At 47.2% G+C, this 24,390-nt stretch overlaps 1 protein-coding gene across 2 annotated transcripts in view; it reads right to left on the bottom strand.

The window, feature by feature from the left end:
• The window catches only part of ERCC2 (ERCC excision repair 2, TFIIH core complex helicase subunit), a 76,541-nt gene extending 54,489 nt beyond the window's left edge, over positions 1–22,052 (bottom strand). Inside the window, exons 1-8 of one of the 2 annotated variants that reach the window (XM_068102524.2) lie at positions 21,705–22,052; positions 20,112–20,211; positions 12,982–13,059; positions 9,167–9,229; positions 5,536–5,649; positions 5,285–5,401; positions 4,968–5,084; positions 4,721–4,844 (exon numbers count right to left, since the gene is read on the bottom strand). In XM_068102524.2, the coding sequence (XP_067958625.1) occupies positions 4,721–4,844; positions 4,968–5,084; positions 5,285–5,401; positions 5,536–5,649; positions 9,167–9,229; positions 12,982–13,059; positions 20,112–20,211; positions 21,705–21,709 (718 nt within the window). In that variant the 5' untranslated portion in view covers positions 21,710–22,052. Of the gene's footprint in view, positions 1–4,720; positions 4,845–4,967; positions 5,085–5,284; positions 5,402–5,535; positions 5,650–9,166; positions 9,230–12,981; positions 13,060–15,190; positions 15,261–20,111; positions 20,212–21,704 lie in introns of those variants that run through there. The other variant, XM_078778892.1, reaches the window with a different exon arrangement.
• Positions 22,053–24,390: the final 2,338 nt, after the last annotated feature.

Here is a 24,390-nt window from a genome sequence, read left to right as displayed (position 1 = left end):
GCGGAACGATGATGAAGAGATGCCATTCTTCATCCTTGGAGATGATGTCTTTGCTCTCCGCACCTACTTGATGAAACCCTATGCCAGACGTGCACTCTCTCCTGAACAACCCGTCTACAACTACCGCATCTCAAGGGGTCGACGAGTGGTGGAGAACGCCTTTGGCATCTTGGCAAACCGTTGGCAATGCTTGCTCAAGACACTACAACAGTATCCTGAGGTGGTGCGTGACCTGGTCGAAGCTGCTATCTGTCTGCACAACATGCTCCGCATCCGGTTCCCATGTATTCAGCATGCCGAGGTGGACCAGGAGGATTATCGACACATCATCCCTGGTGAATGGAGAGATCAAGCCAACATGTTAGAGGTGGAGCAGGCAGTTCGAGGTAACAGGGACAGTGTAGAGGCCAAGCGTCAGAGGGAGGTATTGAGACTCTATTTTAACAGCCCTGCTGGTGCAGTTCCATGGCAGGAGAGGATGGTGAGACATCATTAGAGACACTATGGGAAGGAGTTGAGACATTTTGGAGGACATTGTTGTATTGTTAAGTATTGCATTGATAATGATTTGTATTGATATTCATGTGACAATAAACATTATGAAAGTTGATATTCAATGTTTGCCTTGTGTTGGTTGGAAAGGGAGAAGTTATTATTGCTGGGTTGAGGGGATGAAAATGCATTGCAAAATGAAAGGTCTTCAAAATAAAAGCTAAAAATTTGACAAGTTTTTGCTGGGTAGAGGGGATCAAAGTTTGCATTCACTTAATTAAAAGGTCATAAAATTAAAAGCGGTAAAATTGATCATTAATAATATTTGTTTAACTTGTACCGCTTTTAATTTTAGACCATGGGGTTATTGGGCAATGCAATTTGGCTCATGCAGTTATCAATTCCACTTAACAACGTTGACAAAAATTGTCGTGTCGAAATGCTTGATCGGGTGAGGCTGATGCAATCCGGACCGATTTATATACAGCGGCTTTGATCGGCATTGGAGCGGGACGGATAGGTAACGATCGTCGTCGAAACGGCACAAGATAATCCTCCCGCTGCAACGACGCTGTAATCACGATCAAGCCGTTCTAACTACGATCATTCCGATGGACTACGTTGCATTCACGCTGTAATCACGATCAGTCCCACTATTTCAGATCGGGATGGAAATTTTAAACATGTTTAAAAAATCGCCCCGATCTATTTTTTTGTCCCGATCGACAAAGATCGAAGACGTTCCGTTTACGATCATGCCGATTGATCCCGTTCCAAATAGGATCGTTCCCGTTGTGCAGATCGGGGTCGATCGGCATAAGTGGAATGGGGGTATAATGATAATAGCATAATATTAATGTTATTGCAAAGCAATATTAATGCTAATAATATCCCCCCTACCCAAGGGTTTTTCCTCCTTGAACAAACGCATTGTTAACGTGCATAAATAGCTTATCATGGCATTTCCTGGGGCAGCCCTACCAGAAGTAAAATAGAATGGCACCCTTTCACGTCGCGACGTCGACCTCCGCCCACATCATCATACATACTTTATCAATTTTGATTTAAATCTCATCACAGGTTTTCACAAATTAGCGCAGTAACAGAATTTTTACCGAACAGGACCTCTGACTTTTGACCCCATAATCTAATCCATTTACCTTTACATCATTATACATATTTGCACCAAGTTTGACTTGGACCCCTTCAGCCGTTCTCAAGTTATTGCGGTAACAAATACCTATTACAAACTCTGACCTTTGACCTCTTGATGCCGAAATCTAACCAGTTCATCTTTGCATCATAATATATACTTATACCAAGTTTTGTCAAAATCCCAGGCAATTGTTTGCAAGTTAGCCCGGTAGCAGGAGTTTTACCTAACGGGATCTCTGGCCTTTGACCTCGTGACCCCATATTCCAATCAGTTCATCTTTGCATTATTTTACATCCGTATTTTCCGGTGTATCAACCGCACCTGTGTATCAACCGCACCCCCGATTTTCGACTTCAAAGAAAAGAAAAAAAAATCCGATTTTCGAGGGGAAAATTAAAAAATCAGGAAAATTTAAAAAAGAGAAGAGAATAAATAAATAAAATGGAAAGCGAAATATGATGAAAGGAAAGAGAAACTGAAGACAGAGAAAGAGTGAAAATACATGAAATGAGTTGCAAGAGAATTTTAAAAAACATTATAATTATTCTTTCTTGCCAATGTGGGGCCCTGAAAAGGGCCGTTGGGTTTAGTCTCTAAAATCCGAAGAAGTCCTCGTCATCCGTTTCTTCAGTCCAATCCGAGTCGGGGTAGGCGAGATCCTCGTCGTTGTTATCCTCTTCTCCATCGTCGGAAAACGGCCGTTGGGTTTAGGCTCTAAAATCCGAAGAAGTCCTCGTCATCTGTTTCTTCAGGGAAGACATTATGAAGATCATCATCCGAGTCTGGGTAGGCGAGATCATCGTCGTCGTTATCCTCTTCTCCATCGTCGGTCACTGCCACTTCATCCTCCCAGATGATGTCATCTCGAGTGCCATCAAGGGCATTAGATATGCAGCATTTGAGGAAGGCCCGCTCGATGATGGCTGCCGGCAACTCCTCCCAGACCTTCAGTATCCAGCTACAGATCGTCGGGAGGTCCACCTTCCTCATCCTCCCAGTCTTGGTGAAGGTCTTGTCCCCCGACAGCATCCACTCCGACCAACAGCGCCGCAGACCGTCTTTGAACGGCTTGTTGACTGAAGCGTCTAGCGGCTGCAGCAGCGACGTCATGCCACCCGGGATCATCACCAGATCAGTGTTGAGCCCCCTCAGCGTTGACTTGGTCTCCTCTGTCTTGTGACAACGGAAGGCATCAAGGACGAGCATGCTCCGTCGCCGCGAAAGCCCACCAACTCGTCTCCCCCACACGACGCGGAGCCAGTCATCTACCAGCGCTTGGTCCATCCACCCCTTGGCCTGGGCACGAACGATTACACCCGGAGGAAATTTATCCTTTGATAGCGTCTTCCTCTTGAAGATGATATACGGCGGCAGCTTTCCCCCATCAGCGGTGCACGCTAGCATAACCGTAAAACGATCTTTCTCATGACCCGTTGTAGTGATGGACACCGACTTGTCACCTTTGGGCGAGATGGTGGTCCCTCGAGGCACATCGAAGGTCAGCGGCGTCTGATCTGCGTTGCCGATGCGGCTTAGGGGATAGTCGTGCTGCTTGCAGAACTTGATCACGAACTTCTGAAAATTAGCAGTCTTCTCTGCTATGTCATCAGGGAGACTCTGTGCAATGTGGGTTCGCCGGCGAATGGAAAGGCCATGACGACCCATGAACCTGTACAGTGTACGCCCAAGACGTACTGGCCGTGAAGTCATCGACCCGTTTCCCTGGCGATGAGTCGGGCCTGGAGTCGCAACGCTAGTGTCGCGATGGCGTGTCCCTCGGCTCGCTTCTCTCTCACCCACATTAGCAGTCTCTCCTCCAAGGCCGGCCACTGGGCTGCTTTGCCCCTCATCGCCTTCTTCTTCTTCGGCATCGTCTCCAGCATCTGCTTGTTAGTCCGCCAGCGTCTAATGACGGACTCGTCGATTCCGAAGTGTCGGCCGGCCGCCCGATTACTAAAAACTCTTCTGTAAACCTGCAGGCACGGAGCTTGAAAGCTGCTGTGAATGATTGCGGTGCCATCTCGTGGTCTTGGTCAAGATAGAAGCGAATGGTGAAGCTTGGTCTTGGTCAGGATAGAAGCGAATGGTGAATCTTGGTCTTGATAGCTCAAACAGGATAGAACGAATGGTGAAACTCCCCGTTGACCTCTCCGTTTTATACATTCGCCCAGCCCATGCAGCGGCATCAAAGCCGACTTCAATAGGTAATACTGCGGCGTTGGTTAGACAATAGGTACGTCATAATGTCCCATGCAAAACATCCTGTTTACCATGTTGACGCTTTTGTTTTGTGACTTAATCCTGTCTTTATTTAGCACACTCTATTCACTATGTGACCTGTCATTCAAAGAGGACTAGTGAAAGTAAACATTTTCACAAACACGCATAGAAAAATCAAATATTACAAACTTCAAACTTTCTTGTATTTTGACTGGCAGCAGTAATCGGCGTTGAACCTACCTTAGTAACGTAATTGACGATCATTCATCATTGTATCCCCGCAACCCCAAAGTAATATAAAGATTACGTCCCGTTGATATGACAGTTTTTCAATGCACAAATTTTTCTGTAACTGTGAATCAACCGCACCCCCTTTTTTAGGGTTTTCCCGTCGGTAAAAAACCACGGTTGATACACCGGAAAATACGGTACTTGTACCAAGTTTGACTTCAATCCCTTCAGCTGTTCTTCAGTTATTGCGGTAATGAAAACCTATCATGGACGGACGGACAGATGGACGACCCAAAACATAATGCCTCTGGCGACTTCGTCACCAGAGGCATAAAAAATTTGTAGACCACAAATACGTATGATTGCCTTTTTAAACTGTTGCTATTGCTGTTTAACACGAAACATAAGAGGAGGAAACCTGACGTTCTTGAGGCGTTACAGGAAATGCTCATCGCGTATAAGCCTAGATCTACTGTAATCTATATACCCGAGAAAGAATAATAACATGACCCTTCCTGCCGTTCCCATAGGGAGTGGTGGGTGCACTAGTAAATCAAATTCACAATTTTACTTTAGTATGGTCATCAACATCACAATCGACAATTCTCACTGTTACCACACCAATGTTGTGGGCTTCATCAAAGACCACGACAGCCTTCTTGCTAATCTCGCGTGAAACAAGGTCAGCAATCTTGGGGTCCAGTAGGTAATGGTAGCTGTAGACCACAACATTGGCATGGGAGAGCTGCAAAAAGAAGGGAATCAGTTTGTAAGCTGTCTGTTCTGTTAAAAAAGAGCCATGTCCACATGTCAGCCCCCACGAAGACATACTATGGTCACAATAACATCCGGCGATATCCCAACACACCGTGTATCTGGCAAGAAAGTATGGACACCAATTGTGACGCTGTGCAAACTCCTTGATGTCCTGAAGGTTGTACACACCAGCAGGCATCGGAACTTCACGACCGTTTGCATCAAACTCCTGCAAACACAATCACAACATTGCAGCATCCATGATTCACCGTCTCTGCTGAACAGCGTGTGTGTGTGTGTGTGTGTAAAGGAATAAGCAGTTGACAGATGGTTGCGAAAAGGTAAAGAGTTAGACACAAGAATAGACACAAAGCAAATATATGGTCAGATCGATGAAAATATACATGTACAGGTAACACAAGGTCGCACCTCAAAGAATGAGCATATAGGTACAGTAGGGTCCGTGCTGCGATTCTTCCGTACATACGAGGCCGTCAACGAGTGGCATTTCCCATCTACTTCCTTCCCCAGCCGTAGAGATTTTACCTGAATTGGAGGAGAAGCATTAACCAGACAGAGCAGTGCACGATACCTTAATTCTGAAAGCATGGTTAACATATTGCCTAAATTTACGCACCCACCCCATCTCAACAGACACCTCCAAATATCCAATGCCAAACCTCCGGGTGGATGCACAAGTTCTTTCGAGAGCTCAGCGCCAAAGCGAGCAGATCGCTGGGTGTATTTGTCTCTTTGTTATAGTACAAGACCAGCTTCTTCAGCTCCATCATGACCTAAAAACATATGGAATGCAAGGAAAGGTCAAGTAAAGTTGTGTGTAGTCCATGAGCCCGAGGTGACAATCAATGCCGCCTGCAGTGGCAAAGCTTATGGCATACAGATTTGTTTATACGCTTGATCAGACTCTTTTTACGTACATTTGGATAACCTTTCCACCAGAGTAGTTTGTCCAAAATATCTACCAAAGTTAAAAGTGGATACCAAGTAACTATTTAGCTTGTATATTTAACCCATGCCATGTAAATGGACACACCATTCACATCACTTCCGAACATCCAAATGCTAAACTAGTTTCAATACAGGATAGGATTTATTGGAGGACAATGCTCGAAGCATGCTCAGATTACATCAAAAATAGTGGAGTATATTCACAATGAAAAAATAACTTTGGAATGCCATTTTGACAAAAGCCAAGAATAGCAATAATTTTGACATACACAAAACCTCTGGAAAGTCCAAATGGATAAACAGTATAGAAGGCACAATCCATCTCGTGGCAAGAGTACATAACAGGATAAAAGACCAGTGAAGCACTGGTTAAGTGTGATATGCTGCCAGCAGACGTTAAAGTGTGACGTGTAGCAATGTATATATAATGGAGGGAAAGTATGTTGTATGTGTGTATGTATGTATGTATCTATGTATGGGGGTCAATGCGCTAGGATTGACTGGGGTGGTGGGGAGAGTTGGGCCACTCCCCATCCATGAAATGCCTCATACAGTCAGCATCTCTTGTAGCCTCTCCTAACCAACCCCCCAATGCCTAGCTTCTCGTGCTGACTCCCGTTTCCAAGAGATGGCAGAGGTGTTAAAGGCGGGTTTCTGGTGCCTTAAAGCCAGATTGCTCCAGGCAGGTGGAGCCCGCCAGCCTTGAATGGCAGCCCACCTTGGAGAAGAACAACTCAGATTTAAAATCCCGAGCTAAGGGTTAAATAACCTTGCACAAGGTAACAGCCATGCTCATTGGCGGATGAATTCCTTTGGGGGATCGACGGCAATGTCTGACATTGATGGAGGCACATTACTCAACTTTATGAAGAACTGGCTCTGTCTAGTGTGATTCCCGTTCCCCCTGTCAGAGAGGGTAAAATTGGAATAATTCAACCTATATAATCATGATCTTGTGGCAGACACAAGGGACAAGAATTCAGCGCACCAGCAGGTGGCGCGAACGTCCAAGCGGGGAACTGTAATGCATGCCCCGCCTATCGGCCGATCGGCCACGCCCGGGGGCAAGGCGTGGCCTCGGGACATATATGCGGGCTCTAAGTTCGAGCCCGCCCAGTGCTGAAGTGCGAGCTCTTAATAAAGACTTTGTATGTACCAACGCGTTGGGGCCTACCTCTCTAGCAATCGAGTCGTGTGTGCACAGCACCACACTGGTGACCCGGGGTCGACTATACCCGGATGGCGGAGGACCAGTCCGCCGACCCTGGCGTCCAGGCCTTGCGGACCGCCGTCACAGGCCTCCGTGTCACCGAGGTGCCGTTCGACGCCGCGGGCGCGGCCCTCCTATGCGACGTCTCCCTCGGCCGGCCTCGCCCCATCGTGCCCGCTGGCTGGCGGCGCCCAGTTTTCGACGCCATCCACGGCCTGTCCCACCCGGGCACGAAGGCATCCCAGAAGCTCGTCGTGGCGAAGTTCGTCTGGCATGGCCTCAGGAAGGACGTCCGCGACTGGGCCAGGACGTGCCTCGCGTGCCAGCGCGCAAAGGTCCACCGCCACACCCAGGCCCCGTTGGCCCCGTTTACGGTGCCCGAGCGTCGGTTCGACCACGTTCACGTCGACTTGGTGGGACCTCTACCCCCCTCGCGAGGGTTCACACACCTCCTCACCATGGTGAACCACACCACACGGTGGCCGAAGGCCGTGCCATTGGCAGCGACGTCTGCGGCTGATGTGGCGCACACCTTCATCGCCACTTGGGTTGCCCGGTTCGGTGCCCCCTCGGACATCTCGTCCGACCGCGGCCCCCAGTTCACATCGGAGCTCTGGGGCGCGGTGGCGCAAGGGCTCGGTGTCAAACTACACCGCACCACGGCCTACCACCCCCAGGCCAATGGCCTGTGCGAGCGCTTTCTTCGCTCAATGAAGGCCGCGCTCCGGGCCAGCCTCCGTGACGGCAGCTGGGCCGACAGGCTCCCCTGGGTCCTGCTGGGCGGGCCTCAGGACGGCGCCCAGGACGACCTGCGCGCGTCCTCGGCGGAGCTGGTCTTCGGGCAACCACTGCGGGTACCGGGCGAATTTATCCCCGACTCCACGGCTCTTTGGTCCGCGGCGCAACAGCGCTCCACCCTGCAGGAGACCGCCCGGAGGTTCGCCCCGGTGCCGGCGGCACACCACGGTTGCCCGTCTTCCCATGTCGCCCCGGAGCTTCGCACGGCGGAGTACGTCTTCGTCCGGCACGACGCCCACCGGGCACCGCTACGGCCCCCGTACGACAGGCCCTTCCGCGTGCTGGAGACCGGGGACAAATATTTCACCATCGACATCGGCGGTGCCCCGGATCGTGTCTCCGTGGACCGCCTCAAGCCGGCCCACCTCGATCTGGACCACCCCCCGCAAGCAGCTCTGCCTCCGCGTCGAGGCCGCCCCCCGGCGGCCAGACCCCCGGCACCCCCCAGCCCCGCCGTCCCGCTACCCCCCAGCCCTGCACGCATCGCCAGGGGGCGTTTCGGCCGGGTCATCCGGCTTCCCCGCAAACTCACCCTTCAGGTGCGCGGGAATTCTGGGGGGGGGGGGGGGGCGCGTGTGGCGGACACAAGGGACAAGAATTCAGCGCACCAGTAAGTGGCGCGAACGTCCAGGTGGGGAACTGTAATGCATGCCCCGCCTATCGGCCACGCCCGAGGGCAAGGCGTGGCCTCGGGACATATATGCGGGCTCTAAGCTCGAGCCCACCTAGTGCTGAAGTGCGAGCTCTTAATAAAGACTCTTTGTATGTACCAACGCGTTGTGGCCTACCTCTCTGGCAATCGAGTCGTGTGTGCACAGCACCACAATCTATTAATATATGCACGTAAGCAGTACGCATGTTTTTGCTTCATATAAATAACCTGGGTTAATTTTATTTTCAGGAGCGATCAAGGCAGTGGTCTGTTGCATGTACACTGCCCAGATAAAGGAATGTGTCAGAAGAACGTGTTGCATGGTGCTATTGTAATGCTATTGTAATGGTGCTGCGTGTCAATGAGTGAATGAGTGAGTGAGCGAGTCTGCACCGATTCTCAGATCAACTGTAATCTGTATACCTCAGTGAGGCTCTGCAATGTTAAATGCTTTGTCTTGTTTATATTGTAAATAGTCTTGACGATTTATTGTTTGAGTTATTAAGCCGAATATATATTCCTGGCTGACTCTGAGTCTTATACTAAAACAACCGATTGCGATTATTCAAGATACACACACAAAAAAAAAAACAAAAAAAAAAAACATGAAATCATTACATCGACAGTGCTTTTAAAAGTTTAACAAAAATAAGTAGGATTTTGATAACTTGGCTGTTTTTACCTTTTCGATCTCCGGAACAGTTCGAGAGCAATAAATAAGTTTGCTGACTTCTTCGGGGTGGACCTGTGAAATGGGCAAACAACTGTTACAACCGAGGTTGGGAAAGAAAAATGAATTAGTCACACTCGCTTCTGATTACAATCATCATGAAGGGGGTTAAAAGGGTAACGGCGATATCACCGACACATTTAGGCCAATCTTGGACAGACATTGGGTTCCACAATATCTCACGATATCTCAAAAATTGAATTTGCTCATTAACGGTGTATTTTCTCGGAAAAAATGTCAAGTGAAGAGACGAAGAAGAAGAAGAAGAAGCAGAAGAAGAAGCAGAAGAAGAAGAATAAAAAAAACCCACGAATAATAGCCAGATTTATCAATTCTTAATAGTTAACTCGTTTCACTTGAACTCTGAACCCAAGGCATAAACCAGAGGTCAAATCCCAGAATTCGTTACATATTTCATGTGTCCCCCAATGTTGATTGCACATACAAAGTTTAATTTAAAAACTTTTTTAAATGTGCCCGTAATTGCAATTTTTGGTATCTCACTTTTTAACCCTGCACCAAGGCCCAAGGGAGGCAGAGCCAAAAATGAGACCGAGCTCACACCTTCTTGCCATGTGCTGATCACAATTACCAGGTTTATTGAATTTCTGCACAACCGTTACTAGGAGGAGATAGCATGATGGACAGAGACGGGAAAGATGACAAAATCCCACCATTTTGTTTTTTTTAAGTGTTGGGATAATACATCTCATTTGAGAACATTTTCCTCTGCCAACAAATGTGGACGGGGGTTATGTTTTCACCCATGCCTGTCTGTCTGTGAGCAGGGCATCTCAAAATGTTTTGGGTGGATTAGGATGGAACTTGGTGGACAGGTTGGCGTTTGACAAGGAAGAATTGATTCAATTTTGGTGAAAATCTGAATCTGGATACAATAATTTTTCAAGTGATTCTTCACCATTGGGAGATGGGTCCAAAACAATACACATCATCATTTCTCAAAAGGTTATGGATGAGTGATGACAAAACTTGGTGCACAGGTTGGGTGTGTGACAAGAACAAGCCGATTAGATTTTGGTTCAGGTCCGAATCCAGATCCGGCCTATCAGTGGCATACAAAACATAAACTGTTCAGCCTGGTGGAAGTATGCTCTCTACCGAGTGCCAGTCTAGTTTTATATGAAAATGTACACACACACCCAAAATTTTTACGGTGTAGCCCATAGGGCAAAGCCGTCTAGAACAATGTTTGCCTGTATGAATGAATGTATTGTTGTGGTTTTGAGAATAAAGGCAACCCACCTTTTTAGTTAGTTGCGCCACAACATGTAGCCTCACTTTAGCCAGTTATTTCTTATTAAATGTGAAGTATAGTCTCCTTCCCAGTGTTAGTATGCGTTGAGGCAGGTAAGTAAGGGTAGGCCTCATTGGGCCTGGAATGCCATGTGCTGGGCCTAGGAGAAGTCGAGGAGGCCCGAGGGAGGAGTCGGAGGGTGTGGTGGTAAGCAGCAACAGCCAATGAGGACTAAGGGGAGTAACTGATGGGGGGCGATCACGACACGTGACCCCCGGCGGCCAGTGGAGGCCCGTGGAACATTCTAGTGGGGCGCTGGGGGGATATAAGACCCGCCCCGGACCCCCAAGCAAGCTGGAAGCTGGAAGCGCTCTGCCCAGCTCTCTGCGTTCTGCCCCCGCTCTCTGCTACCCCATTCTCCCCGGCTCTGGTCTCTCTTTTGCCCTCGCTCTCTTGGGAAACGCTCTCGCAGGACGATCTCTCTCGTGGCCCTATACTCCGGCGATCTCTTTGCCTGGACTCCCTGCACGTGCGCTTTTGCCTCGCCGACTTCGGGACACGCTGCGGAGATTCCCGTACGTGCACGGCTGAAGCCGACGTCCCTGCCGCGAACATCACCAAGGGGAAACGCCCAACGAGCCGTCCGGGGCGAGCTACACCAAGCGGCCGCGCTTTGAGCGCGTCCTCTTCTTCCTCCCTTTCCCCGAGTGAGTCACAGGGCCCTTGTCTGGGGAACGTAAGTACGAACGGTTAAGTTTCTCTCCTGTTTCTCTTTTCTGACCATTGTACAATTGTTAATAAACCTGTGTTGTTTCCAACTTGGCCGTTTACATCTTTTCACCATTGGCCTCGCATTGCACGAGATAAAACCGCTCGATCGGGTTCCTAGGAATTAACGACACGAGTTAAGCGACACGCAAACCGCTCGGGCGTATCAGACCAGCGTGACTGGTGTGAGGTCCAGCCCCCGTCCTCGCGGCGGCACGTGTATCGAAGGTACTCAGGTAATTGACCGGAAAACCTTCCACGTGCTCGCTGCGGGTTTGGCGGTTGGAATTGCTCAGCAATCCGCCCCCACGAGTGTAAAGTCGGTAGCGGCCTCGTGGACTCGAAGCTCGAGGGGGAGAAGGGCTTAATCCCCCCTCAGTACGTCTACGGGCTCGAGATCCGCAACAGTATGTATGTATTTATGTATGTATGTATGTCCCCTCAAATGTATACCAATCAGAGCTGATGATCTGGTCACATGACAGGGTGATGTGATTACGTCTGATGCCATTACGGCGGTACGGCGGCTGACTCTCCACACACCGCCATTTTGATTTATATGCCGTTAATGCCGAACATATCGTCGAACCTGTCATATATCACAATCGCCATGCTCTACCTATACGTTTTTCATTCAGTGTGAAACACAAACAAACCGATTGTTAAAATGCATCAAATATCGAAAGCATCGGTGTTACGTCTCTTCCAACAAAACGGTATGTACCCAACGCTTGTGGGGTATAATCTAGATTACAGTAGATCTTCCCTCAATTCTGTAAGTAAAACTTACCTCACTGGATGGATTCCTCCAAATTTCTTTGTATAATGTTATAAACAGCATTAGCAACTGTTTAAAAAGCTAATAAAGTGTGTTTGTGGTTTATAATATTTTGTGGTGTTTGTGGTTTATAAGTTTATAATAAACAAGCCCGGCTACGCCGCCGTTCGACTTTCAGTCTTGATTACTCACGACACACTCAAAATAGTCCAAAACACTCTCTTTTTTTATTCTCCATTAAGTGTATCAAGAAAACAAAATTACCAATGGAACAATCATAAAAACTTAAATGGAACTGGGCTGGACACTTGTGAAGAAGAACGGATAGAAAAAAATTACAAAATGCCAACTTAGATAAGACTGTTATAAGCAGAGCGAGAACAAAAATCAAAGGGTGAGATTAAATTGAAAAATTTACAGGAGCACAATGGCGTCAAATTGCATTAAAAATAAAAACAGAATGAAACATGTTGAAGGAGGCCTTCTTCCTGCAGTGGACTAAGACAGTTGCTGAAATCAAGTCTCATAAACAACAAAAAAAATTTCCCATTTTTGCACCTTTTTCTTTTCAGCTCTGCCAAAGCTATGTCTGGACGATTCACCACTCGAATGCAGGATACTGAAACGAACATGGAGGAATTTGCAATTTGCTCAGGGTGCAGGCGATAACTCACCTACTCTTGACGAAGAACACCGTGGGATCTTCAACATCCATTAACTCTTACACGAGCCTCGATATTGTATTTTAAAAAAAAAAATGTGAGCAGACGGGACACCCATTTCAATGTCCATCTGAGGGACGGAGCACACATTAATACATCACCCTGTCTGAGAAACACCAGGACGAGTTTAAAACTGGGCTGAAGGTCAAGCCTAGGCTAGACAACCAAAACAGGCCTGTTGGCTATCTTGCCAAATCGTACTTTTGACATTGTGTCGAGCAGTTCATATATCGAGGCAACATACCTTCTGGTAAGCAACAATGAGAGAAAGTAATGACACCGTCTTTCCTGTGCCAGAAGGCATCTCCAACACTCCATGACCCTAAAACAAAACAGCATCCATCATCATCGATCAAAACCGTTTTCCCATCATAATAACTTTCATTTGTTTCCACAAATATGTCATTGCTAAAAAAAATTTTTTTTACCTTCACTACCTCTTGTGAAGTCACTAAAGCCATGGCATTTGTAACACGAACTCACACTAACACAAACTAACACACACTAACACAAACTAACACACACTAACACAAACTAACACACACTAACACAAACTAACACACACACACAAACTAACACACACACAAACTAACACACACACAAACTAACACACACACAAACTAACACACACACACACACACACACACACACACACACACACACACACACACACACACACACACACACACACACACACACACACACACACACACACACACACACACACACACACACACACACACACACACACGTCAGATTTATTTTTCATGCCTCCGGGAGGTGGCCGGAGGCAATATGTTTTCGGGCTGTCCGTCCGTCCGTGCAGGCTAAACCTCGTTTTTCTCAGCAACCACATGTCCATTTGAGACGAAACTTTCAGGGTAGGAGTGACACCCATGCAGAATGTTTCATGATAATTAAGACATCATAGGTTATGTGGTATGGCAGCCATCTTGGATTAAACACAAGTAATTAAAAAATATTTCTCAAAAACTGCTGAATGGAAAAATTTGAAAACTGGCACATTGTCAAGTACTCCTGATGTGGAACAAAAACATGATAATGATGACATCGTAGGTGAAGTGATATACCAGCCATAAATATTTTAATTGAATGCCTTATCCTAAAAATCTGAACTTGCATGCACATGATCTCTGACCCATTTGTATTAAAATATTAAATTCATGACATCATAGGTCACATGATTTGGCAGCCATATTTGATTGAAGAAAAATATTAAATAATTATATCTCTGAAACCACTTACCCTGTCGATACGGGATTTTACAAATGTCATCTAACACCATTGTGGCATATAGTTTGAATATTGACATCATAGGTCATGTGGTTGTGGCAGCCATCTTGGATAGAAAAACGAACCTCATCTGATCAACACGAAACTTCACAAGCGTGATCCCCCACACATACATATGCAGAGTGTACATCTTTGATGTCATACGTCACGTGGTTTGGCAGCCGTATTAGCTTGAAAGCCGATATTTTAAAAAACCCTTCTTCGAAAACGCTTCACCGATCAATGTGAAACCTGTCCTGTCTGGTAAAAATGTGATACTTCAAAACAGCTGAAGGGATTTAAATCCAACTTGTTTATTTTTAGAACAGTGAACGAGGACATCTACCGATTACCATGGGCAGGGACAACACAGAGGCATATTGGCAACACAGTCACATTACTCTAGTTTAAACATGGGAAGGAATTCCTTAAAAATAGGGGCAATACCCCAGCGCTCACCTGGTAAAACCAGGGAACTGCTGGTATGCGTGGATGACCCACAAAATATGTAAATTAGTCGATTGTTTGAACAAACTTGTGAAAGCAACATGCAGAGACGATTCCTACCATGTTACAACTAAACCGGGTGAATACTTTTCGAAAAGTCAAAGGTAGCGATCCTGGAATCGTAATGACCTTTGACCTTTAAATTGAACTCCTTAATATGGAATGTTTTTATGGGATTTGCAAGGCATCAGGAGGCCTTGGGCATCAGAAGTTCTACAAAGTTTGGTGAAAATAGCACTATTAGTTTTCGGATAGCAGGTGATGAAGGTTGTGGTGAAGTTTCATTGAAATTGTGTGTGTAGATTCAGAGAAGAAGATTCGAGTGTTTACATACCGACTGACTGACTTACACTGACTTACACTGACTGACTTACACTGACTTACGTGTCAGGTGAATACTTCACCTGAGCTATCTTCCAGGTGAGATTTTTAAAAAAACAAAAAAACTATAACGGCACTCGGAAGAGCGCATACCTCCGCCAGGCTGAAGAGTTTACGCTTTGTATCCCACTGATAGGCTGGGTCTGGATCCGGACCTGAACCAAAATCTAATCGGCTTGTTCTTGTCGCCAAACCAACTCATCCACCAAGTTTTGTTATAATCTGTCCACAACTTTTTGAGATATCGTGCTATATATCAGTTTTAGCTCTACCTCTCGATAGTGAAGAATCACTTAAAAATTCTCGGATCCGGATCTTCACCAAAATTGAATCAATTCTTCCTCGTCACACACCCAACCTGTCCACCAAGTTTCGTCCGAATCCGCCCATGACTTTTTGAGATATCCTGTTCACAAACAGGCAAACAGACAGACAGGGGTGAAAACATAACCTCCGTCCATAACATAACATAACAAAAACAAACAAACATAACATAACAAAAACATCAAACATAACAAACATCATAAACTTGCGGAGAGCCGGAATACACCAATTTTGTTAAGGGCTTTCGCGGTTGCCTGGACTATGTGTTTGCGTCGCGCGACGCTCTGCAAATTGTGCAGATCTTCCCGATGCCTTCGCATGAGAAGATATCGGCCCACGTTGCACTGCCAAGCATCACACACCCTTCTGATAACATTGCTTTGGTGTGCGACTTGAAATTTTCCCCACGTGATGACAAATAAACATTCTCCAAGTATCTACACTTTGAGTCAACCTCTGGAATACATGCTGCCATACTTTTGACCAGTCAGACACAAACTTACCTTTGGTTTCAACATTGAATTGTGTTCATTATTCTTCCGTCCCTTTTATGTATCTCTATTTTTTGGGGGGATTCTATGTATAGTATTTTTACTCGTCTCTTCCCCACCCCCACCCACAACTACCCCTACAATCAGCCTGGTGTTGGCTTAGCGGTTAGGGTGTAGGCTTGGGATCCTAGGATCCTGGGTTCGAATCCCGGTCGATTGCTGAATTAACGCCAGAGGGGTTGACTCAGCCTGTCATCCTTCCGAGGTCGGCAAATTGAGTACCAGCTCACTGGTAATTCCCTGTGTGTCGCAAGAGGCGACTAACAGGGTTGGCGGCAGGAGGGCATCCGGCCATAAAACGTTGCTTCAAAAAGGGGACCAAGGTACTCGAAAAAGGCCAACCCCGCTCTGCGGGGAAAAAAATGGCCCCTAAAGGTGGCTAAAGGTGGCGTCCACCTTCGGTGGCAGAGGTAACAAGGACGAAATGACACCACAATGCCCTCTGCATTATCCATGACCCCTCATTCATCCCACATCCCTTATTTCTCCAAGCCTCCCTCTATTTTGTCCACCCCCCGCTTCCCCTCACTGCTCTTTATATGTTCCTTTTGTTCTGCGGCATCCTGATCCTTTATGTGTTGTAGCTCTTCCACGAGCCTCGACTGTATCCAAAAATATAAAAATAATAACCTGCACACACAATTCAAATGGGAATCACAGCAGCTACTGCAGTTAAACAAGGCAGATCACAATTACACTACTTAGAATCATTGGGAACCTTCATAACGGGCCCAAAGGTCTTGTTGCTCCGTCTTTCAAAGGCTTGATAATCCCCAGATGTCCCTGATATGGTGTTTACCTTGTAGTGAAATCGTATTATGCTGAACCCAGGTGATGCTCGCTGCTCGCTGACACCGCTAGGGGGGCGCGGCTATAAGACCCGAAACGGCCGCTGCTCTAGGCGTCTTCTCCTGTGACATGTTACATTGACTAGTGGACTCGTTAACGGTACGTACCGCCTAGAATATTGCGCTTGCTTTGATTGAATGATATTGTGGACTGACCTATGTGAAACCAAACCTTATTCCTATTGCATCCCTGTATTTGCAGAATGAGGTCAAAGGTCTTAATGGAATTAAACCAACAGATGGACTAAAGTTGTGGACTTGAATGATTTCCACAACACTTAATTCCATTAAAATCTACGGACATGGCAGGAAGCAAGATGCTGACGGTTTCGCAATTCTGCGCCGACCCGCAAGCCCCGGATGCTGGTTTGCAACTGACTCACTGGCTGAAAACTTTGGAGAATCAGTTCGCTGACCAGGACACCGTGCCGACCGCTGCCGCGAAGCTAGCAGCGCTCCAGTCCAAAGTCGACTACAAGGTGTACAACAGTATTGCGCGATGTGCGACATACGACCTCGCTGTCGCAGAGCTCAAGCGATTGTACATAAAGCAAAAGAGCGTGATACATGCTCGACTTTTGCTGCGATCGCGACGACAGCAACCAAACGAGTCGATGGATCACTATGCCCAGGAGCTCCGGCAACTCCTGCTAGACAGCACCCAGGAGCCACGGACTCACGAGCAGGTTCAGGATGACCTTCTCCTAGACGCCTTCGTCTCCGGGGTCTCCTCTCAGGACCTCAGGCTCAAGCTCTTGGAGAGGACCGACCTGACCTTCATGGTGGCTCTAGAACAAGGGAAAATATATACCGAAGCGCGGCTGCAGTCAAACGACTATGATCGCACGCGCCTCTTGGGGGGGACCTCGCTACATGCACGGCCGGAGAGTGCTACCGCCGACGACCCGGGAGCGGACCCGCTCGCGGAACTCCAGGTTGCCCCGGCGGAGGATCCCAGGGACCCTGACGGCTGCCGCTACGGTCAGACCCAAGGCCTCACGCGGGGCCGCATGCTACTTCTGTGGGGGTCAACGACACCACCGGACAGTGTGTCCGGCTCGGGACGCGATATGCCATTTGTGCTCGCAGAAGGGGCACTATGCAAAAGTGTGCCGGAAAACCACACGCGGATCGCGGCCGCGCGCGACCTTGAATGGGCTCATTGCGGAGCCTACGGGCCGAGCATGGAACACGGCGCCTTACCCGGCTTCGATGACCTTGGCGAGAGACACCGAGCAGCCACAACAGTCTCATCCTCAATCGGACACGGAACGTGCGTCCTTGACTGGACTCCAGGCAACGCGAGGGCCTTTGGAGCCTCGCCCCACCCCGGCGGTACGTACACGCTACGTCTCTCGAGAGCGTACGGCGTCCTCTGGCGGCGACACGCCTTTGGTCCAAACCACGGAGGCCCATACTCGTCAAACGGCGATTTCGAATGGCAAGACTACGGTGGCCCATACTCGTCAAACGGCGATTTCGAATGGCAAGACTACGGTGGCCCGTACTCGCCAAACGGCGATTTTGAATGGCAAAACTGCGGATTGCATGGGAACGCTCTCTGACAGCTTTAACGAATGCCTCATGAACAACGAATACTCCGGCAACGACCGCAACACTTCGTCACCTGACTCCGGCAGCTACTCCGACGCCGGGGTCTCTGGGTTACGTGATGCCGTACCCGGGGAATTTCGGACACGTGCTGGCAGGGAAATTTGCCGCCCGGACCGGTACGGTTGGGCCGACTGATACCATATTCCGCACCTTGTTAAGGCTGACGCCTCGCTCGCTTCTAGCCGCACGGCAGTGTAATTCTAACGGTGGGGAGAATGTAGTGAAATCGTATTATGCTGAACCCAGGTGATGCTCGCTGCTCGCTGACACCGCTAGGGGGGCGCGGCTATAAGACCCGAAACGGCCGCAGCTCTAGGCGTCTTCTCCTGTGACATGTTACATTGACTAGTGGACTCGTTAACGGTACGTACCGCCTAGAATATTACGCTTGCTTTGATTGAATGATATTGTGGATTGACCTATGTGAAACCAAACCTTATTCCTATTGCATCCCTGTATTTGCAGAATGATGTCAAAGGTCTTAATGGAATTAAACCAACAGATGGACTAAAGTTGTGGACTTGAATGATTTCCACAACATACCTTAACAGGAGTATGTAATCCAATCCTTGCTAGCTAAGGCAAAGCAATTACCCAAGGATACATGGAACAGGGTAAATGTATGGATATATACAATGATATGAACCACCTTTAGAGGCCATTTTCCCTACAGAGCAGGGGTTGGCCTTTTTTGGGCACCGTGGTCCCCTTTTGAAGAAGCAATGTTTTATGGCCGGATACTCTTCCTGCCGCCAACCCCGTTAGTCGCCCCTTGCGACACACAGGGACTTACCAGTGAATTGGTACTCAATTTTCCGACCTCGGAAGGATGACAGGCTGAGTCAACCCCCCTGCAATCGACCGGGATTCAAACCCAGGATTCAACCAGAAGATTTTTTTAAATCATAAATTTTCATCTGAAAAGCCATCAATTTTCAACCGGTTGACTTGAAAATTCAACAGCATCTGCATATCGAGTCACTAAATTGGGAAACATACTATTTGTTCAAAAGGTCAAAGGTCAACTCAAGGTCAAACTTCCACAATCACTTTACATCTGAAAAACCGTCAATTTTCATCCGATTTGCTTGAAATTTGAACATTTGCATATTGCCTCACTGAATTGGGAAACCAACTATTTTTGAGGTCAAAGGTCAACTGAAGGTCAAACTTCCAAAATCATAAATTTTCATCTGAAAAAACCATCAATTTTCATCCGATTGACTTGGAAATTGAACAGCATTTGCACATTGTGTCTCTAAATAGGAAAAACCAACTATTTTTGAGGTGAAAACGTCAAAGATCAACTCTGGGTCAAACTTCCAAAATCAATTTTCATCTGAAAACCCATCAATTTTCAACCGATTGACTTGAAAATAGAACAGCATTTGTGTATTGCCTCACTGAATTGGGAAACCAACTATTTTTGAGGTCAAAAGGTCAAAGGTCAACTCAAGGTCAAACTTCTAAAATCATCATTTTTCATCTAAAAAATCATCACTTTTCATCCTGTTGACCAAAGCTTTGATCAATATCATAAATTTTAATCTTCATGAAATGGACAATTTGCTGTATCAATGGGAAACTTTGGGGGGGAACGGATTTTGCAAGTATCGTGCTACGCATGACGTCTTCTTGTTTATTTTTTATTTTTTTACACGTTTGGCGAAGTTCCACTCTGGACCAAGATGAGAGACCATGACATGAGACTTGCAGTTGCAGAACTAGATTTGTTTGTTTGAGGTCAAGTGGCCACCTTGGGGACGGATGGTTCAAGTAACCTATGGTTTGGGCAACGACCATCTACCGAACCCTGGCCAATAGCGTTAAAGATCCGCTGCTCCACAATTCCACACCTTGGCGTCCAATGTCCGCTTTAGCTCAAGCATGTAGGCGAACTGCTCGGGGTATATGAACTCGTACGGGAAATACACGGGGAGGCCATCGACGGTGAGCCTGTGGTGGAAAGAAAAAGAGTCAGGGAAATCACATAGGTGTTACGTAGGCCTGGCGAGTGTGCTGCGTATGCATGCAAGGTGTGTGTGTATGTGTGTGTGTGTGTATGTGTGTGTGTGTGTGTGTGTGTGTGTGTGCGCGTTTATGTTTATGTATATGTATATGTGCATGTATATACATGTGACTGTGTATGTATGTGCGTACCTATGTGTGTATGTATGCATATATTTGTGTACGTGTGTGTACGTATGTGTGTACGTATTTGTGTACATGTGTGACTGCGTGTACGTATGTACGTAGGTGTATGTGTGTACCTATGTGTGTATGTATGCGTATATTTGTGTACGTGTGTGTGTACGTATGTGTGTATGTATTTGTGTACATGTGTGACTGCGTGTACGTATGTATGTAGGTGTATGTGTGTACGTATGTGTGTACATATTCGTGTGCATGTGTGACTGTGTGTATGTATGTGTGTACATATGTACGTAGGTGTATGTGTGTGTACGTATGTGTATACATATGTGTGACTGCGGATGTGTGTATGTGCGTGTATGTGTACATGTGTGTGTACGTGTATATGTGTATATACGTGTGTGTGTGTGTGTGTGTGTGTGTGTGTGTGTGTGTGTGTGTGTGTGTGTGTGTGTGTGTGTGTGTGTGTGTGTGTGTACGGTGTGTGTGTGTGTGTACGGTGTGTGTGTGTGTACGGTGTGTGTGTGTGTACGGTGTGTGTGTGTGTGTACTGTGTGTGTGTGTACGTATGTGTGTGTACGTGTGTGTGTGTACGTGTGTGTACGTGTGTGTACGTGTGTATACGTGTGTATACGTGTGTATACGTGTGTATACGTGTGTGTGTGTGTGTGTGTGTGTGTGTGTGTGTGTGTGTGTGTGTGTGTGTGTGTGTGTGTGTGTGTGTGTGTGTGTGTGTGGCTACAAGGAATGTTTGTTTTTGTTACATAACACAGACGGTGGATAACCCATATTCATAAGGAGAGAGAGGAGAGAGAGAGAAGAGAGAGGAGGGAGAGAGGGGAGGGAGAGAAGAGAGAGAAGGGAGAGAGGGGAGAGAGGGGAGGGAGAGGGGGGAGGGAGAGGAGAGAGGGAGAGAGGGGAGGAAGAGAGAGAGAGGAGGGAGAGAGAGGAGAGAGAGGAGGGAGAGGAGAGAGGAGGGAGAGACGAGAGAGAGAGGAGAGAGGGGAGGAAGAGAGGGAGAGAGAGGAGGGAGAGGAGAGAGGAGGGAGAGACGAGACGAGGGAGAGACGAGACGAGGGAGAGACGAGACGAGGGAGAGACGAGACGAGGGAGAGACGAGACGAGGGAGAGACGAGACGAGGGAGAGACGAGACGAGGGGAGAGGAGAGGAGGGGAGAGGAGAGGAGAGAGGAGTGGGAGGCGAGACATGAGGGAGAGGAGCTAGAGAGAGGAGAGAGAGGAGCTAGAGGAGAGAGAAGGGAGAGAAGGGAGAGAAGGGAGAGAGAGAGGAGTCTTACTTCATCGTCGGGGTCGAGCCTGTTGTCCTCTGTTCCGGAAGCAAATAAAAACTTTACCGACCATCAACCGGAAATGTTTCGAGGAAGGAGTTCCGTTACCTTCTTCTTCTTTTTTAAGGGTTAATGGCGCTTTCAGAGCCGCGAGGCTCTATATACGCCACGCACCCTAACATCCAAACAAAGCCAAACCAGGAGGTTTACACTAGAAAACCTAGAGACTCACACTGCTAACCCCGTATCTTTAATGAACTTTAAAACTGATCTACAAAACCCAGGATGTTTTAGCTCCAGCCAGCAAAAGGCTTCCGGCAGACCTGACCACGTGATCCCCATTCCGTTCCGTCACCTGGAGGGTGGGGTATAATTTTGCGATTGGAAACACAGAGGTGATCACGTGATACATCTCGCACCGAACACCATCGATCTTCGAATCAGCATCAACGAGAAACTCCAAAGAGGAATAAACAACAAAAACAGATCGAGGCGGTTTAAACGCCCCGGCCAACAGCGTCCCGAAAAAGCTTAATTTACCATTGCAACAGGAAAAAATTTATACTCTTAAATACCTTTATTAAACATATTAATGACTGAAAACAAATCCGACTGTTTGAAACTACAGGTACATCAAAACTTTTGGACTTTTGATATTGTCGTGGGCACGACGCAGGCGTAGGTTTTGTGTACTGTACATTATGAAGTTCTGTACAGTGCGATGAGACACACATGATCACGTGACACGCTGCCAATGACTCGCTGTGATTGGTCCGATTCAAAGTTCGAACACAACGCGTGCGTACGAAATACGAATTCAGACAACAAAATAACACGTGATAGTTCAGTTATGCCTCGGTCACAATGGCCTGCGGCGTGTTGGCGGCGGCCGTAAGTCCCCAAAATTGCCATAACCGTGCGGTGGCCGCACGGTAGCCGTGAGGCGATCTCAAGGTTTTTGCTCGTCGCAGGGGCTTACGATTTTTAAAATTTGACATTAAACTTTTTTTTCGGAAATCGCTAGGCCGAAGGCCGCAACCCCACCGCATGTAGTATCGCAAGGTCTTGCGGCCTCCGTGAGATGGCCGTACGATGTTCTAAATATCGTACGGCGGCCGTGCAGTGACTTTAGTGCTGCCGTACGATGGCCTAACGGCAACCGTGACAACCGCAACAACCGTGCGGGCGCCTTGCGATTGCCTTGCGGTCTCCTCACGCATTTTGATTTCATGACTTTTACGATTGCCGTGCGGACCCCGTAACATTTGTGAACACTGCTGCCGCAGCCCGCAAAGCCGTACGATTTGTAAAAATCCCATCTACAAACCGCAGACCGCAGAACCGTGCGGCGGCAGCATCATATGTGACTAAGGCATTAATTAGCCGTCCTCCGCGCAATAGGAGAAGGGGTTTTGCAATCACTTTTTTTTTTGTATACAGAATCGAGGCTCATGTAAGAGATAACACATTGAACATGAAAACATACACAGACCACTGATCTCTATACTAAATGGATTGAAGGCTCGACGCCAAATCAACGCTAATCGGTCCATTCGCTGTGAAGTCACCGGAAGTAGATTCGTCGCCATATTGGTTCCCCCAGAAAATGTGCGTCCGTTCATTGTCTTTATCAAAAGACAATGCCTGCTATATTTTACGAGTACCCGACTGCAAAGCCGCAATGAGCCGGCGAAGCCAAAGCCTCTTGCCACTATTTTACCCATCACTGTGGCATCAGTAGGTTAGGTAGTTGGTAGTAGGTAGGTGTAGTAGGGACCGTACCTGGTAAGACTTGGTAAAAGAGAAGAGCAGACAGTCCTCCCCAATACCTACATACAATAAATGTCACAAAAAGCTAAAGGAAGTAACTATAGGATGTGCTAGCTTAAGGCCTATTTGAAGAAATTTTAACTGGGCTTAACATACGTTTTCACAGTATGTGTGTCGTCTTCTAACTTCAGTCACTGTCAGGACTGGTTCTCTCCGGGCACTGCGGCTTCCCCCACCAGAAGAAGTTAGCTTGCAGTAAGATCAGTGCCGACAGGTCAGACGATAGCGCCGTTTCAATGGCAATGTGTGACTGTCGTTAATCAAACCATGTCGATGGTGCTGATTGGCTGACCTAAGCTGATCGCTGATTGGTCAGCTCACAAAATTTCGCAAATTCAGACCTAAAATGACACCATTTGCATTCTGGATGAGATTAAAATTTATAAAATTTACTTCTTGATTAATTCGGTGAATGCCGTCTCAACTTCGGATATTTCCGGCCGTGAAAAACTATCCCCTACGGCTGCGAGATTTCTAAAAAATAATTCTTCTTCAATTTTAGAATATTTGACGCCGTTTTCAGCCTCCAAAACGCATTATAAGCTTTTTTGAAATATGTTTTCAAATGCTCGAATCTCATTGGTTCCGGTGTTTGGTGATGATTTTCGTTGAAGATAACCAGGGCCCGTGCGGGCCCGGGGAACGAGGTTGGTCTTAAAGTATTTTAATTACAAATTAGAGGTGCATAAGATTGTGAATCAAACAAAGACGGGTGAAACAAACTCCTATTGAACTTTTTCGCAATTTTTTTATGCATACTTCCGCATCCGGAAGATGGCGGCCTCCATTGAGTGATTTGGTTTTTGAAATATTTTTTCAAATGCTCAAATCTCATTGGTTCCGGTGTTTGGTGACGATTTTCATT

This window comes from Myxine glutinosa, chromosome 5 (assembly GCF_964187855.1).
Source record: "Myxine glutinosa chromosome 5, kmMyxGlut1.1, whole genome shotgun sequence".
Lineage (NCBI taxonomy): Eukaryota > Metazoa > Chordata > Myxini > Myxiniformes > Myxinidae > Myxine > Myxine glutinosa.
Note: the sequence above shows the minus strand (reverse complement) of the source record. Positions and strands in the feature narration are given on the sequence as shown.